At 51.5% G+C, this 15,298-nt stretch overlaps 3 protein-coding genes across 5 annotated transcripts; 2 read left to right on the top strand and 1 right to left on the bottom strand.

The window, feature by feature from the left end:
* Window positions 1-779: 779 nt before the first annotated feature.
* On the top strand, window positions 780-1,858 carry IUM83_10435 (Mitochondrial Carrier (MC) Family; the record flags this gene model as incomplete). 2 transcript variants are annotated; one of them, XM_067934941.1, is made up of 3 exons in its annotated part: window positions 780-1,040; window positions 1,243-1,309; window positions 1,383-1,858. In XM_067934941.1, 3 exons carry the CDS (start codon window positions 780-782, stop codon window positions 1,856-1,858), a joined length of 804 nt encoding a protein of 267 aa, XP_067781350.1. The 2 variants fall into 2 exon arrangements, with proteins under 2 accessions (XP_067781350.1, XP_067781349.1); XM_067934940.1 differs by having other exon boundaries at window positions 780-1,148.
* A 298-nt stretch (window positions 1,859-2,156) lies between these two features.
* IUM83_10434 (Nuclear distribution protein nudE 1) lies at window positions 2,157-3,080 on the top strand (the record flags this gene model as incomplete). Its single annotated transcript, XM_067934939.1, has 1 exon — window positions 2,157-3,080. The coding sequence occupies one exon, from the start codon at window positions 2,157-2,159 to the stop codon at window positions 3,078-3,080; it is 924 nt and encodes a 307-aa protein (XP_067781373.1).
* A 962-nt stretch (window positions 3,081-4,042) lies between these two features.
* Window positions 4,043-5,617, bottom strand: IUM83_10433 (regulator of chromosome condensation (RCC1)-like protein; the record flags this gene model as incomplete). Of its 2 annotated transcripts, none has more annotated exons than XM_067934937.1 (1): window positions 4,043-5,617. In XM_067934937.1, one exon carries the CDS (start codon window positions 5,615-5,617, stop codon window positions 4,043-4,045), a length of 1,575 nt encoding a protein of 524 aa, XP_067781439.1. The 2 variants fall into 2 exon arrangements, with proteins under 2 accessions (XP_067781439.1, XP_067781438.1); XM_067934938.1 differs by having other exon boundaries at window positions 4,043-4,291.
* Between the last annotated feature and the right edge of the window lie 9,681 nt (window positions 5,618-15,298).

Below are 15,298 nucleotides of genomic sequence, written 5' to 3'. Positions count from 1 at the left end.
TCGATATAATACACGCAGAGATTCTTACCCACCTTCGAAAAAGTCGACGTCGCGTTTTTCTTCTTGTTGGTGCCCCTTGATCCCCGGCTTCACATAGTGATGGTCCTTAGCTATGCCCGTATGCTTGCGCGCCTTCCACTCCTGCTTACACAGGTCGCGCCATAGCTGCTTGATAGTCTTTTCACTTAGACCGGTCATCTTTGAGAATGGAGGGAGGAGTTGCTGCTGACACGCGGCGCGGGTGGGCTTTCATACGGATTTTCAAACCTGTTTGCTATTTATATTCGTCTTTCTATTAACACAGAAGTATTCCCGTCTATCTACCCCTCGCACATCAAACGGGAAAGTTCAACATATCGGGCATTATACAAACTTTTACATGCGAATATAGAGTGCGAAACAAAGTTTGCTGCATAATTTGTCCTGTTAAACTTCTTATTCTGTAGGATAAAGAATATGGGGCTAGAAGGGTTAAGCCGTAAGACGATTGGTGTTCATAAATGTATCTAATTGGGTATTTTTTCTTCATTTTATCCAATCAAGAGACGTGAGTGACGTCGACGCCGTCAAGGAAGGTAACCGTTATTTTACTGGCTGAAAGTCCGCCCACCTGTCCTCTCATTGGTAAATATAATGCAAACGCTACTTGTACCGTCTCTATCGCTCACGCGGCGTACGCTCGCAGGTTGCAGTCGACTGTACTGGAGCCTGCAGCTCACTCCCCGACTAGCGCCCTCCCCTGCAGCCCCGCTCCTGCCCGGCCCGCCCCACACTCGACGATGCTGGACCCGCGCGAGACGTTCTCGGGCGTGATGGGCGCATTCTGCTGCGTGTACGCGGGGCTGCCCTTCGAGGTGGTGAAGGTGCGGCTGCAGACGCAGGGCACCACCAACGCCTACAAGGGCGTGACCGACGCCTTCCGCCGCATCGCCACGGAGGAGGGCGTGTTCGCGCTGTGGAAGGGCGCGGTGCCGGCGCTCAGCAGCTCCATCATCGAGAACTCGGTGCTCTTCAGTGCCAACGGCTTCGCCAAGCGCGCCGTGCTAGCGCTGCACGCCAAGCAGCGCGCCGAGCACGAGGGCGAGTACCAGCTCACGACGCTGGACGAGGCGCTTATGGGGGGCTTCGCCGGCTGCTTCTCCGCCACGGTACGGTGTTAATACTGCCGCTGCAATGCACGGTGACCAGCGTGCTGCGGATATCAATATGCAGTACTGATGCTGGATTTGTTGCTGTGTGCAGGCCATCACCATGCCGGAGAACATCAAGTGCAAGCTGCAGTTCCAGCGCGGCCACCTGGGCGAAGGGCGTACGTTGCAAATCGAGCTACAATTAGTTTGCAACATTGATGGGGATACTGATCGTTTCTGTTGCTGCTGCAGGTTACCACGGTCCTTGGGACTGTCTGGTGAAGGTGGGCAAGGAGGAGGGCATCCGCGGGCTGTTCCGCGGGTACTCGGCGCTGCTGCTGCGCGATGTGCCGTTCAGCTTCTTCTTCTTCGGGTCGTACCAGGCCATCACATCGGGCGCGGCCAAGGCGCTGGGCAAGGAGTCCAAGAACGACCTCAACCCGGTCACCATCCTCGCCAGCGGAGGGCTCGCGGGCGCCACCAGCTGGGGCATCATGTTCCCCGTGGACGTGCTCAAGTCGCGCATGCAGACGGCCAGCTCCACGGGCCCGCTGTCACTGCGCGGCGCCTTCCGCGCCGTCTACTCGGAGTTCGGCATCCACGGCTTCTACCGCGGCTGGTCGGCCGCCGTGCTGCGTGCATTCCCGGCCAACGGCTCGCTGTTCCTGGGAGTTGAGATGACGCACCGCTTGTTCCGTTGGTACGACGCGAAGCACGCCGCTGTCTGAGCAAGTGAAAACCCAAGTATAAATGGTCGAGGTGCCAGGCAGCGAGTGCGATTGATCGCATAAATAACTGCTGGCATGGCCAGATCCATTAGAATAGGCGCTAGTACGGTCTGGCCGAGTCAATAGAGAGAGCATGAGACGATGGCGTCGTCCAGCATTCTTATCTGCCTGCTGCTTCAGAAATATGCCCGAGCAGCTCAAATCAGGGGGGATGCACTTGGAATTGGTGGCGCGCAACGCTGGACGAGGAGACGCGGGTGCCGATTGAGCGAGATCCTGTCCATTTGACTCTGGGGCGATGGCGACTGCGGCGACCATGGATCTTAGGGACGCAGAGCACGCCGGCAATATGGCGGCCAAACCTTCGTCTCCCGACCAGACCCGCCAAGGCAGCGTCGGCACCGTGGACACGGACGACGATCTTGAAGAGACGTTTGACCTGGACATGGGCGTCGAGGCCGTCGCGCAGCTCCTGGTGGCCAAGGCCGCGGAGCTGGTGCAGTTGCAACGCACGCACGACGAATACGTCAAGTCCAGCTGCGAGTACGAGCGCGAGCTCGAGATCGAGGTTGACCGGTATGAGAAGAAGACGCAGCAACTCGAGGCCGCTGCGTTGCTGCTCGAGCGAGACAAGAGCGATTTGAGAGACAGTGTCAGTGGGACCAAGGAGGAGCTGCAGAGCTCACACCGCCGAGAGCACATGCTGCAGACGCAACTTGAGGAGATGAAGTGGAAGATCCAAAGGCTGGAACAGGTGAACGACGAGCTCGAGACCGCGGCCCGCATCGCCCAAGCGACCATTGAGGACGTCCAGCACAAGTCCGAGACCCTGCTGGAGCAGAACGTATTCCTGCAGCATGAGAAGGAGGAGCTGCTGAAGCAGCTCTCGTCCATTATCATTGCCGAGGTGCACCCTGCTATGATTGGGCCCGGTGGACAAGTATCAGTGTCCAGGAGCGCGAGTGCTCGCTATTCCCGTAAATCTTCCTCGCACGTGACGGAACCACCCGTGGCGCCAGTCCAACAAGAGAATGCGCGGAAAGGCAAGAAGCGCAGAGGACGACGCCCGGAAGTGCTGGAGACTTGTCTTCACCTGACTTGTCGAAAGTGCCGTGCGAACTTGCCTCACGCACACAACGGAGGCAGCGACGAGTTGGGACCTGTCGCCGCGTTCTTTGAAAGGCTCCGAGTTTTCTTGTTCGGCCCCGAGCGCGAGCGCTGATAAGCGCTTTTTGGTGTGGATGGATGTCTGAAGACATCTGAAGACTCGTAGGAACTGAGCTCGTAAGTAAATCGGCTCACTTATCAATCGGCCTCGCAAGCGAGCGGCGACAACACACCGTGGATACCTCGAAAGGTGTACATCACACATGGGGCGACTCACGATTATCTCCGCGAGTCTGCTGTTGTTGACGATTACAAGGAGCGGTATTGGTCTCGTCGACGCCAAGCCATGCACGGAAAAGGATCTGAGCGTCTTCAATGAAGTATCTGACCAAGTGAACAAGTGCATCCAAGACAGCAACCTCAACTTTCAGATTCCGCCACGTTCGAGTCTTTCCGCGACTCAGCAGTTGACGCTATGCAAGTCGAAGGCTTGTCAGACCATGATAGGAGCCGTTGACGACCTGGACATTCCTCGCTGTGAGGCCACTTTTGACAATAAGAACATGACACTGCAAGCGAGTCTCGACAAGTTCGTATCGTCGTGTGACACGACTACGCCGGCGCCGGCCCCGATGAAGCGACGCAAGCCGCTTGAATCATCGTCTTCGGGCTCGAGCTCCTACCCGAAGAAGCGCCGGTACACTAACGTTGCCACTACGGCCAGTTATGGAGCGCCTCAGCAGCTTGTCGTACTCCTGGTCGTTGGGATGCTATCGCTGGGGCTTGTGCTTCCGTGAGCTACGCCTACGAAAGACGGTGCAGTACGATGACCTTACGTACTTATCCATCACTATTCTTCGCTGAAAGGAATATATTCTCCTACTTCCTCCTACGTATGTTGCCAACATGTCCGGACCTGTATGCATTGAAAATCGGTTGCCGGCTATGTAGTAAGCACTGATTCCACGCCGACAAGGTCAAATATATTTCGTTCACGCTTTCTCGGTCTAGGAGTTAAAATGCACACGTGCACTACGTAGGCTTCGCGCTCATAGCTGGGGGTAAGATCTCGTTCACCTACTTGCCACTTGCTAACACAGCGCTGTGCTGACCACCGGCTTCGATTTGAAGAATCTCAGCCTCACCAAACTTCTTGTCACCCTTCTTTTCCGTGCCAAATGTGGCCTTTGACCAGTCCAGTTGGCGAGGTTTGTTTTCGTCCTGATCTATTCCGTGGCCAAGAGCGAGCATATCACCGTATCCCCAAGAGAAGATCGCATCGCTCTCTGTCAGCGCCAGCGCGTGGTTGGAGCCCGTCGCGATCATGCGAACGACACTTGAGCCGTTGTTCTTCGGTTTCGGGATCGTCACTTTTTGCGGGCGATCCTTGAACTCGCCAGTGCTGCTGGTGTCGAGCGTGCCGAGCTGGCCCGAGTCTGCGCGACCGAACGTGTATACGTCGCCGTCATTGGTGAGGACGACCGAGTGATGAGTGCCTCCATCCACAACCGCGACGTTCTTAGAGCTGAGATCCTCCACAAGCTGCAGCTCCGTGCAGTTTTCCGTACTACCAATTCCCAGCTGTCCGTAGTTGTTAAGTCCACACGTGTACAGGTAACCGTTCGCGCTCAGCGCGAACAAACTGTGGTACGAACCGCAGCCAATGGACTTGACAACTGGGAGCTGGTTCTTCCCTAGCATCACCGGCTTGGGCTGCAGGTGGTCCTTGTACACCATGTCGACCTTGTACTCTCCGTCCGCATCCTTCATCTCCGCGTCCACCTTGCGGCCCAGCTGGCCCATCTCGCCCAGTCCCCACGAGTACACCCGGCCGTCGTTCGTGCGCACCAGGTTGAACGCGCTGCCGCACTTGACGTCAGCGATGTTGTCCAGCGCCTTCAACTGGAACGGACGCGTCTGCTTCTTCTTGAACGCGGCCTTGGCCGACGCCGCGTCGCACCACTGCTTGCCCTCCTTATCGCGATAGCAGCCCCACGTGTACACCTTGCCAGCGAGCGTCACGACCGCCGTGTGGCAGTCTCCGCCCACGACCTGCACGGCCGTGGCCTCGTCTGGTCCAAAGCCTTCCACCTTGGCCGGCACGTTCTCGTCCCCGTCGTGGCCCAGCGCGCCGTCGTCGTTGCAGCCCCACGTGTAGACCTCTCCGGCCGCGGTGATCGCGGCCGAGTGCAGACCACCGCAGGCCACACGCACGATCTTGAGCTTGAGCAGCGGACGCACCACGCGCGGGAACTTGACCATCAGCTCGTCGTCCTCGTCGACGCCGTGGCCCAGCTGGCCGCAGTCGCCGCTGCCGAAGGTCAGCACCTGGCCCCCGCGCGCGCCGAACTTGGCGTCGATCTCGCGCGCGTAGCCCACGTACTCCTTCATGTTCTGCGCCCAGCTGCCGGCCTTGTTGTGCGCCCACTGCGCCTCCAGGTTGTCCACGAACGCGCGGTTGAGCGCCGCGAGCTGCCGCGCCGCCTCCTGCGCGCGCGAGGACGGCGTGGCCGACACGATGCGGCGCGCCTTGAGCACGCTGGGCGTCGCTCGAGGGAAGCCTCCGGCCTCGCCGTTGGCGGCGCCGGGCGCCGCCAGAGACGCCTCGTACTGCTCCTTGGACACGCCGACGTCGACCCGTCCCCTCTTCATGATGCCTCGCTGTTGTCCACTGCGGCTCGGGCGGATGGATGGCAATATTTATGTGGCACACGTGAAAATAATAAAAACACCCCAAAATGATTAATCTGAATATTTAATACAGTATAAGAAATTACCGGATTTGTATGAAGTCCTGTCCCATATTAAATCAGTACGAAAGTGGATAATGGCTCCCTTGCACTACATACCATAGAGGTTTACAGGTTATAATGTTTGCGATGCTCTTTATTGAGGCACATCACTGTATCTTTGTCCCCAAGTATATTTTCACGTATTGAAGGATTAAAAAGAGTTTGAACTTTTAAAAGATAAATCGATAAGGCGAAGCGTGTTTCGCAACAGTTGGTCCTGTTAAATTAGTCGTCAAACTGATCATTTGACTACATATTTCCACAACGAGCTTGTCACCATTGCAACTGTTAGTATCGCCCTACAAAGCCAAGGAAGTATTAATACCTTATATAAGTGAAAGAGCACTTAGATGTGGCGAGCAGTTGCTGTATCCAAGTGGACTGGTCTTTTATGTCCGGCTCTACAGTTATTGGCAGATTCCGGACTGGAATCCGGAAAGCCTAAATAGAGATACGCTTGTGCGCATACACAAAAACCACACCAATCAGCGTCCAGTTATTCATTCTTGACTGCGGTGACTAGGGATAGCAATCGCACTTAATTGTAAAATGCAGATCCTCTCCACGCGTCCATTCGGCATTCTTCGACAAGCGGCAGCGGACAGCGGTACGTAGGACAGCGGCACAACGGACAGCGGCACAGCGGATAGCGGCGAGCAGCGCCCCGGCGGGCTGCGCTGCGGAGGCAGCAGCGCGGAGGACGGCGGTTGTTGGGCAGTGGCAGGGAGGGCGACGGCACAGCTGCGAGCGGCCCCCGGTGGGAAGCGCTGCGGAGGGCAGCAGCGCGGTGGGTTGCGGCCCGATCAACGCTGCGGGTGCTGTGTCCCTCGTGAGGTACGACCCCCCCCCCCATCTCCAACGCTGGTGTAGCTCAGAGGAAGAGCAGGAAGCTTCGCTTCCAGGTCGCCGGTCCTCCAGCATTTTGGTTTGGTTAACTTGTGACTTGTGATGTATATGCATATGTATGTGGTTTGTATGTGCTATTGTATGTATGGACTGTGGTGTGTCTGTGCGTAGGAACATGGTTAGGCTACGTCGTTGGCCGTCCACAGGTGCGATGCAGGCGTGTATGCGTCGGAGATTGAGCCATTCACCTTCAGCGTTAGATACTGTGCCGTGAGCGCTCTGTACGCTGCCGGGTGTGACGCCCGTAACGCTCGCCAGCGCTTGCGAAGCGAAGAGGATTTTGTCGTCGGCCTCTTGCCGTCGTAGCTGCGGAGACGCTCGTTCGCAGCACGGTCGAGCGAGAGGGCTAGCTCCCATAGATCGTGCTTCCACGCTTGGTACGCGTCGACGTTCGACCGATGAGGTGGCGCGGTAATTGTGCAAGGTGTTTGGTACAGTACAAGCATGATGTTGACTGCTGCCTTTGCGTCCGCTCGCTTGTTCTGTTCCTTCTTACCCTTCGCGGTTTCCCATATTTTGTTTGTGTACCAGTTAAAGACGCAACCAGCGAGGGTGGAGGAAGTAGCTGGAGCAGGAGGCAGAGCTGGATCAGTCGTGCTGACTCCGGTGGCATTTGCAGCAGCAGGGAGTATAGCCGCCGTGGGTTTGGCGTCTTCTAGACGCGCAAGTCGCTCCTTTATCTGCACTAACTGCTTCAGTATGTTCTCCATTGTCGGTGCAAGCAGCGTGTCACCCCCACTGACTGTTTTGCTAACTTGTGCGTGGTTTGTTGCGCGCCAGCGGGCGGTGAGGTGCTCGCCCCATTCGCAGGACGTCGTGGTGTTGATGTGGCAGCCAAGACGAGCGTTTGTGGCCGCGTTCGAGCGATGCAGCTGGTACTCGCATCGCGTGGGTTTCACAGTCGATCCAGCCGCGGTACTGTGCGCAGCGTCAAGGACGGTCTTCAGGTGCACCAAGAGGGCAGCGAAGGTGGCGTCAACAACGTCCACAGCTATATTGTATTGTGCGTGCGGAGAGCCAAGGACGTGTTGGTACCGCTCGTCACGCAGGGTAATAACTTGACCAAACACGACCGCGGAGAGACGATGCTGCAGATCGCCAACGGTCGGAGTTGCCACAGGTAAGTCTGGTACCTCGTCCCCTGCTAACACCTTGCCTACGCATTGGTCCTCACGTGTTGTTGTCCCAATGTAGGCAAAGGCCTTCGTCAGCGACTCCAACAGCCACGCACCCCTCGTTGATATCCACTGGACGGCAAGTTTTGGGCAGGCATTAGCCTACGCTGCGGCGCCGCGCCGTCGAGAGTAACTCGTCATATTGGGCGTCACAGCCTGGGCTACAGGAGGAGCCATTTTGGCAACGGTGACACGGATTACCTCGGTAATATAGCTGGCTACACTTGGTCGTTTGCGTTCTTTCTTGAGAGGTGGTTTAGCCACTTCATCGTTGGCCTCCTCCAAGCTTTCCCAATAGATGACAGCTTCTTCCTGGGAGTACGTGCGGCCGCCAGGTAGATCAGGGTCAGCAAATCGGGGCACTAATGGAAATAAATATTTAGAGGGTTGATCATAGCACACGAAGAGCATCCCGAAGGCATGCAGCATACATTGCTGCCATCGGACAGGTGAGTTGTAAATCGATACACCTTGGACTACTGAGGTCTTAATACGCGCAATATTTAAAAAGAGCTCTCCTGACGCCGCGGTCGTCAACTGCTGCTTTCGGGCGAAGCAAGTATCGATAGCACGGCCGACTGTGTGCCACATCATAGTTAATAGAGCTGTATCGTGCACATTTTTTAGCCCAGCGGCAACGTCCGCGTGTATGACTAGGTGTCCCACAAGTGCACAAAGATCATCAATTTTGCACCCGGGCGCGTCACTCTTCTGCACATTAGCACATAAATTTCGTTCTTCGATAGCGCTAGCCATTTTGTCGCGTATTTGCCCGATGCGTTTCGAGTCGGACAGGGAAGTTGGGTAGCGTTCACGGAGAAGATTTACAATTTGAGAAAAGTAGCCTAGAGCAGTCGCTTGGGCAAGCAAACCATCCGCAGCACGGACCCTGTGGCTCTTTTTAGTCTGTAGAAATATTGAAAAAGCTGTCAGCAATGAGTAGAAGTTTTGAGTGGGAAGACTAACACAGGTAGCTATCGAACTATGCATGCTATCTAACACTGGTTTTGACAATCCTGTCGAGGAGAGGAACTCCCCAAACACTTTCTCTGCGGCTAATTCTTGGCCAATTGTGCCTGCCGGGGTATCGAGACCACGGGACGCTCGCTGCATCTCCTCTCCGTCTTGGAGTGATTTTTAGAGTGACTATAGAAGCTTTTACGTTGGGATTCGATCTTTAGTATTGCATGCACACTATTCTTGGGGGTGTTTCGTCCGGCACATAGTAGATTTATCTGATAAGAATACTGAATATATGAAGTTTTGTATAGATACTTATTTGCGTGAAAAGGAAAATTCCAACGTTTTTTTTTCAGAAATAAGTCGGCACACAATAAACCTAACCCAAAAACGTGAGGATTGGTTGAAATGCCGCAGCCGATCCACAAAATGTAAAAAATAACTGTTGATTGGATGGGATAAGTGCACCAGCACATGATAGGGGTCGGGTGTCCGGCCAAAGAATACTTATCCTACATTAAGAAGTTAAGTTCGCTACGAAATTAGAAATAGCGCAACATCTCGGGTAACCCAAATTATAGTAATTGCGGCGTATTTCGAAGTTGAGTCTGTTGAGCCTTCATCGTCTCACTCGGGGAGGAGGTCTATATAAAGAGATAAACATGACGTTTTTGGAGCATTTTCACTCTTCATTTTGCTCAGGATGAGCTCCATTCCGGGTGATACTTTTCAAGGCTGGGTCTTATCAAAAGAACATATCCGGACAGTCCATTCAACGGGAATACCTCGTCGTGATATGCCTGTGAACGAATCGACACCACGCACTTTTCAGTTTGGGGTATCATACATAAAGCGCAAGATATCGGTTTGGATACATTAGGATCTCAAAGTACTGTCCAAGTCGGTGCAATGAATTTGATACGAAATGCGGCTTCCGACTGTATGTGAAGGCAACAGCTCAAAAAAAAATAATGGCGGCTACGCGAAGTACAGTTGGCACATTTATACGAGCCGGTTTTTTTGTAATGTTGAGACTCACATTGCAAAAAACTTAGACGTCTGTTTGGTTTCGACGGTGCTCATTTACAAGGGGAGATGAACCAGTATGGCGCATTTTTGGTTGCTACCGCAAAGGACTTCGATAAGAATATGGTGCCTTTTGCATTTAGCATTGTCCCGAAGGAAAATTTCGAGCATTGGTGCTGGTTTCTAAAACTCATCAAGGAAGCTCCAGGAGGGATCGACAAATTTACAGCAGTATCGGATCGTCAGAAAGGTGACCTCTCTACTGTCTCCGCACGCTGGCCACCGACTTTGTCTATGGTATATTATGCACAACATGACAGCTAGCAAGATCCCGCTCACTACCGAAGTCTCGTGGTACGATCTGCAAACTTGCAAACAGCGACTGTGAAAATGACTATAATTTGTATAAATCCGAGTTGTTAGCTGTCAATCCCAAGGCCATGGATTACTTAGAAGACAACAAAAAATTGTCTCCGCAGAACTAGCCAAAATACAGGCTCACCGAGCACTACAAACTCAGATCACGCCAAATTTATCGGGGCAAGCAAACAATTAGATCAGAAACGAGTGTCAGAGTGCCAAGCCCCTAGATGCTTTTAGTATTTATTTTCGAAAAATTAGTGAGTTACTGTCAGTTCGACGCCAAATTGCCGCTAAATGGATCCACAATTCAACAGATACTAATTCTATACCAAGGTTAGAAGCCATACTCAGTGATTTAACCAATGCAACAGACAAGGGTCAGTTTACCCCATACATGGCTAGTTCTTACTCAATACAATTCATAGGACCAATCCAGCAGGCCGGATACATTCATCCCTGGCGCCAGTCGACCTACTCCGACAGAGAGTACACTTGTGGAGACTGGGTAGACCTTGAATTTCCCTGTGTGCACGCAGTAAAAGCAGCAATCGTAGAAGGTTCTGCACTGGACATGCTGTACGACAAGGAACGACTGTCCCTGCGTCACTACAACGATATATACAATTTTCCATTCAAGCCATGGCCAGCTGATGTTCCTCTTGCCCGAAATGAGACCGTGCGAGTGCCGCTGTCTTGGTTGAACCAGAGGAAATGAAATCTCGTGTCACAAAAGGCAGGCCCCAAGAAGAAACATAAGCGCAAAAGAGCGAAAAACGGCGACTATGACAAAGTATAAGTGAATATTGTTCATTTTAGCTGGTAGCATTTCGCATCACTTCATTTAGAAATTCCAGTTTCAGTTAGAAGTGCGTTTGATCATTTTGGGTGGTATTAATTTTTAAATAGTACGTTTACTCGAAGATTGTAGCGAATTTGAAGAAAATTAACAGTGACTCTGAGAGCTTTCGGACACTCCATTTCAGCTGGGAAGCGAAAAATCTAACTGAAATTGAACATGATTGCATAACAACTCTGGGCAACACTTATGGATACAATACGGAATGGTCGTGTAACAGTGAGAACACTAATTTATTTATCACTGATTAACGAAGGTCAATCATGCCCGCAAAGTTGACCGTTGCGAGCTCTTTGGCAGTCGTCAAGGCTGCGGCGGAATCTTCCCAAGCCTCTTCGGCTGCATCGCCAACAGCGAGTCTGCCTGTGCACTCGAGCTTCAGGTAGTGAACCCGACCGCTAAGGCGACTCGCTGTCTTCCGCGCCTCCTGCTGCGCCATCTTGGCCTTCTTGTCACATTTGTTTTTCTTGTCAAGATTACACCGCAAATTGGCGAGTCTTGCGAACACTTTTGCACACTTTCAGCACGTGCGCGGCTTGAGCTGGTGTGGCCTACCGGGCTTCACGCGGAGGTCCGTGGGCATTTTTGGTGTGAGTGAGGTGCGAACCTAATAAAGCCCTACTATGTGAATGGCGAGTAGACGCCATGTGTTAGCACATCTAAGTGCTCTTTCACTTATATAAGGTAATTCCTCTGCAAAACCTCCACCTAGTGGTAACAAGAAGATGAAACGAACATATGCTGGTTACCAAGGCAGCGTGGTGATTTCTAAGAAAGGGCATCTTCAAGACGGCCCTCGTTGCAACCAGGGCATTTCGGTTAATAGGTGACATGTACTAATGCATCGACTTGGGCAACACGCGAACCCAAACGCGCAGACCCACTATGGCTGCTGCGGGTCCACCCCATCTGAGTGGATTGACCCAATTTCACTATTGGGGCTCAGCAATCGTGTAAGCGTTTTGAGAGTCAGACATTAGCTCAGCGAATAACCCGACTTCGTCTGTGTGGGTCAGCTATACTTACTCGTCCGTTTTGACCTTCTCTAAATAATAACGGTGCTTGCCTACTACTAGACCGTTGTGTCGACCCCACGACCGTCTGCTAGTGCATTCCCGCGGCCGGCCGACATCCTCTCCGATCCCTTCTACGAAACCCATTTGATCAATTAAAGTGTCATCGGTTGGTAGGAAATGCGGTCGCCTGGTTGGCAACAAGACGCGTTCTATCGAGGTGACAACCCTCGCAATCGCCAAGTGTTATGGGAATCTACTCGGTCGGGAGTTGCCACACAGTTGAATAATATCCAGTCTCCATTCATATACTCGGCAGTGTTCCCTTTACAGCGCGATACAGGTGGACATCGAGACCAAGGCGATACGGTTATCTCTGGCTTAATGATGCCAGCGAGTTGGTTTTACAGCGATGCCAGATACGAAGACGTGAGTGATAGCACCGATGATGACACGAATTTTGGAAGTGATAATGCGAACCTGTCAGTGATGACGAGTTCATGTGTGCGGACGAATCGATTTATGCTGACTTCGGTTTATATAGTTCTGAAAAAGATTTGTTGCTCTTCGAGTATGGCTTCCCCCATTTAAATTTGGATAATGATTCTCATGACTCAGGGGGATTGGAATGGGTATGCGACAGAATCTTCTCCCCTGTTTCCGAGCACTATATCGACCAGGAGACAAGTTCGCAAGTCGTATTCGAGGGGAAGACTCCATTTGTTATTTGAGAACCAAAGATGAGAACTGTTACTATCTAAATACAGTGGTTGTCCGATGCGCCTTAGAATTTGTACGGCCTCTAAATTTAACGTTCTAGATCCCTGGAAAATTGTTCACACTCGCCGAAGTGCGATTCACAATCACCCACCACCACTACCACCCCATCCGAAGATATTCGGGGCTATGCAGCTCATCGACGATGGGCGGAGAGCAACCTTGCACTTGCTTTGGTTGACAATATGCAGGGGTTTATTGACAGCCAAACTGCAGCTGGCATCCCCGTGGCGAAGATTCGAGAGTCGATTTTAAACAATGATCCGGAGTCTTTAGTCCTCCAGAAGGACATCAGTAATTCCAAGCTCAAGACCCATCATGTAGTTATGACGACTGTGATACAGATGGGAGCTCTGTTCGCGTTGCTAGAAACTCACAAGGTTTTCTATCGAATCGAAGTAGATCCCAATTTTTGTATCTACTGTGGGTATATCCGGTAACCTCACTCCTTTATGCCACTCGTTGTGATGTATTGTTTATGGATGGCACGTTCAAGAAAAACAAGTACGATATTTCGCTTGTCAATGTCATATCTATGACATGCATGAACACAACTTTTCCAGTAGCACAGTACCGCCTCCCTGGGCAGAAAAGGATAAGTTGGTCTCTCAAGATGTTCTGTGCAATGCTTGAAGACTTGGAGTCCCACATACTGCTATAATGCTTACAGACCACGTACTGGCGTGTTTGAATGCTCTCGCTGTTTTTATCTCTGTGTCTTCGATGCTTTGTAGGTGGCACTATTGCGATATCCAATCCGCTCCTTGGACATGATAGATATGAAAATACGTTGCAGACAAGTTTTCAAGGAATTCTTCAACAAAACTATGGAATCTGGAACAAAACAAGAAATTGAATTTCGTCGTGCGCAGCTAAATTTATTGTATTCGGTGATGGCTTCGTATTTGGATGAAGATTGGTGGACATATAAAACAAACTCGTTCATTGCTGTACGAATCGATATCGTCCTTACGGATATTACGATATATCAGCAGTGGATGGAACGCATGTGCAATGCAAACGCAGGTTGCACGACATGTACGCGGTGTTTAAGCGACTGTTGCTCAGGTGGGTTTGGTGTGTAAGTGCGGCGAGCGTTCGCCCTGCTCGTGATGCTACCATAATACCATATCTGCTTCGACATGACAGATACACACAGGTGGCTCGCGTAATCACAGTTTGAGCCCTTCGTGCTACGGACAATCGCTGGAAAGAAGCCACGCACGTCATTACTAGTGTTAAATCGACCTGAGCTTGTTCCGGAACTTTTCAATAATCAATGGCAGGCCTTGGGTTCACGAAATCATCGCTATCATCAAATCTAATCAAATGGGAAGTTGAAGTTGTTGCCCACTCATTTTGATGCACACTGGTGGATAAATCGCGATCGCATCCATACTTGGCGTCTTAGAAACCGCGATCAGGCAAGTTTACGGAAAATACGCCGTGTCGCTTGATCATAGGGCTAACCAAAGTACCACGGGCACTGCACGACTTCCAGCATTTGCCGAGCGAGTTGCCTAGCGAGTTGGTCTCAACGACCCATCCACTATTTCTACACTCGAGATACATCACTTTCGCAATGGCTTGTCGTTCTCCAGATTTTTTCTACCTCCTTTGGATGGGAGAATCGAATGCGGTGGGCCTAGTGTCAGTTTAACCTGTAGGAGTTCACACATTCAGTCTTCACTGCTTCAACCACGTGTCGAGCTAGACCAAGCCGTTGTGTACCAGACTTCAATGCCGCAACAACGAGTTGAGATGGACTAAGCTAATACATACGATTCAACACATGTCCCATCGTGACCATGGTGGAATACAAACAAAACCCCTTCTAGTCTGCTTTAGATGGTACACACGTACATTCAAAAACATCCCTTTTACTAAACATTTTAGTTGTACTTTCACCTACGGCACTAGCACGGGCAAACTAGTGCTACACCACTGTGTAGACACAGCATCTATCTGCTGGTTGCTTATATTATACCATATTTTGAAGTTGACCCAGATCGGTAAGGCTGGTTTACTATCTTTGAATGACCCAGAAAAGGGATACTTGGTCACTATTTTTCAATGACCCAGAAAGGGATACTTCAAGATAAACGGGGGCACTGGGTCATTATTTGAGGTTAACCCAGACGTGGGCATTGACTCATACTTAGAATAGACCAACCACGTAATGCAAGAAAACATTTGAACACAAGGAGAGCGCCGCCCGTACGTGGGCCTTTAGAATAATCTTCGTTTTTTAGTATTATATTGTCAAGATTATATACTTTTTTACTTTCGAATTAGTCTATAATTCTATTCTACTAACTTTATCGCCCTTGCCCTTAAGGGCGAACTCCAGTGATACTAACTATTTCCATCCTGGTTCAAACATTTATTCAACGAATCATACACTTCTTTATGCTATCGACTGACTACCTTGAAGTTTGCTAAGTGTCGGTACCATGCCTAACCCT

The sequence above is a fragment of the Phytophthora cinnamomi genome (genome assembly GCF_018691715.1).
Source record: "Phytophthora cinnamomi strain GKB4 chromosome Unknown Contig117, whole genome shotgun sequence".
In the NCBI taxonomy this organism is placed as follows: domain Eukaryota; phylum Oomycota; class Peronosporomycetes; order Peronosporales; family Peronosporaceae; genus Phytophthora; species Phytophthora cinnamomi.
The sequence above is the reverse complement of the archived record's forward strand: the minus strand, read 5'-3'. Positions and strand labels throughout refer to the sequence as shown.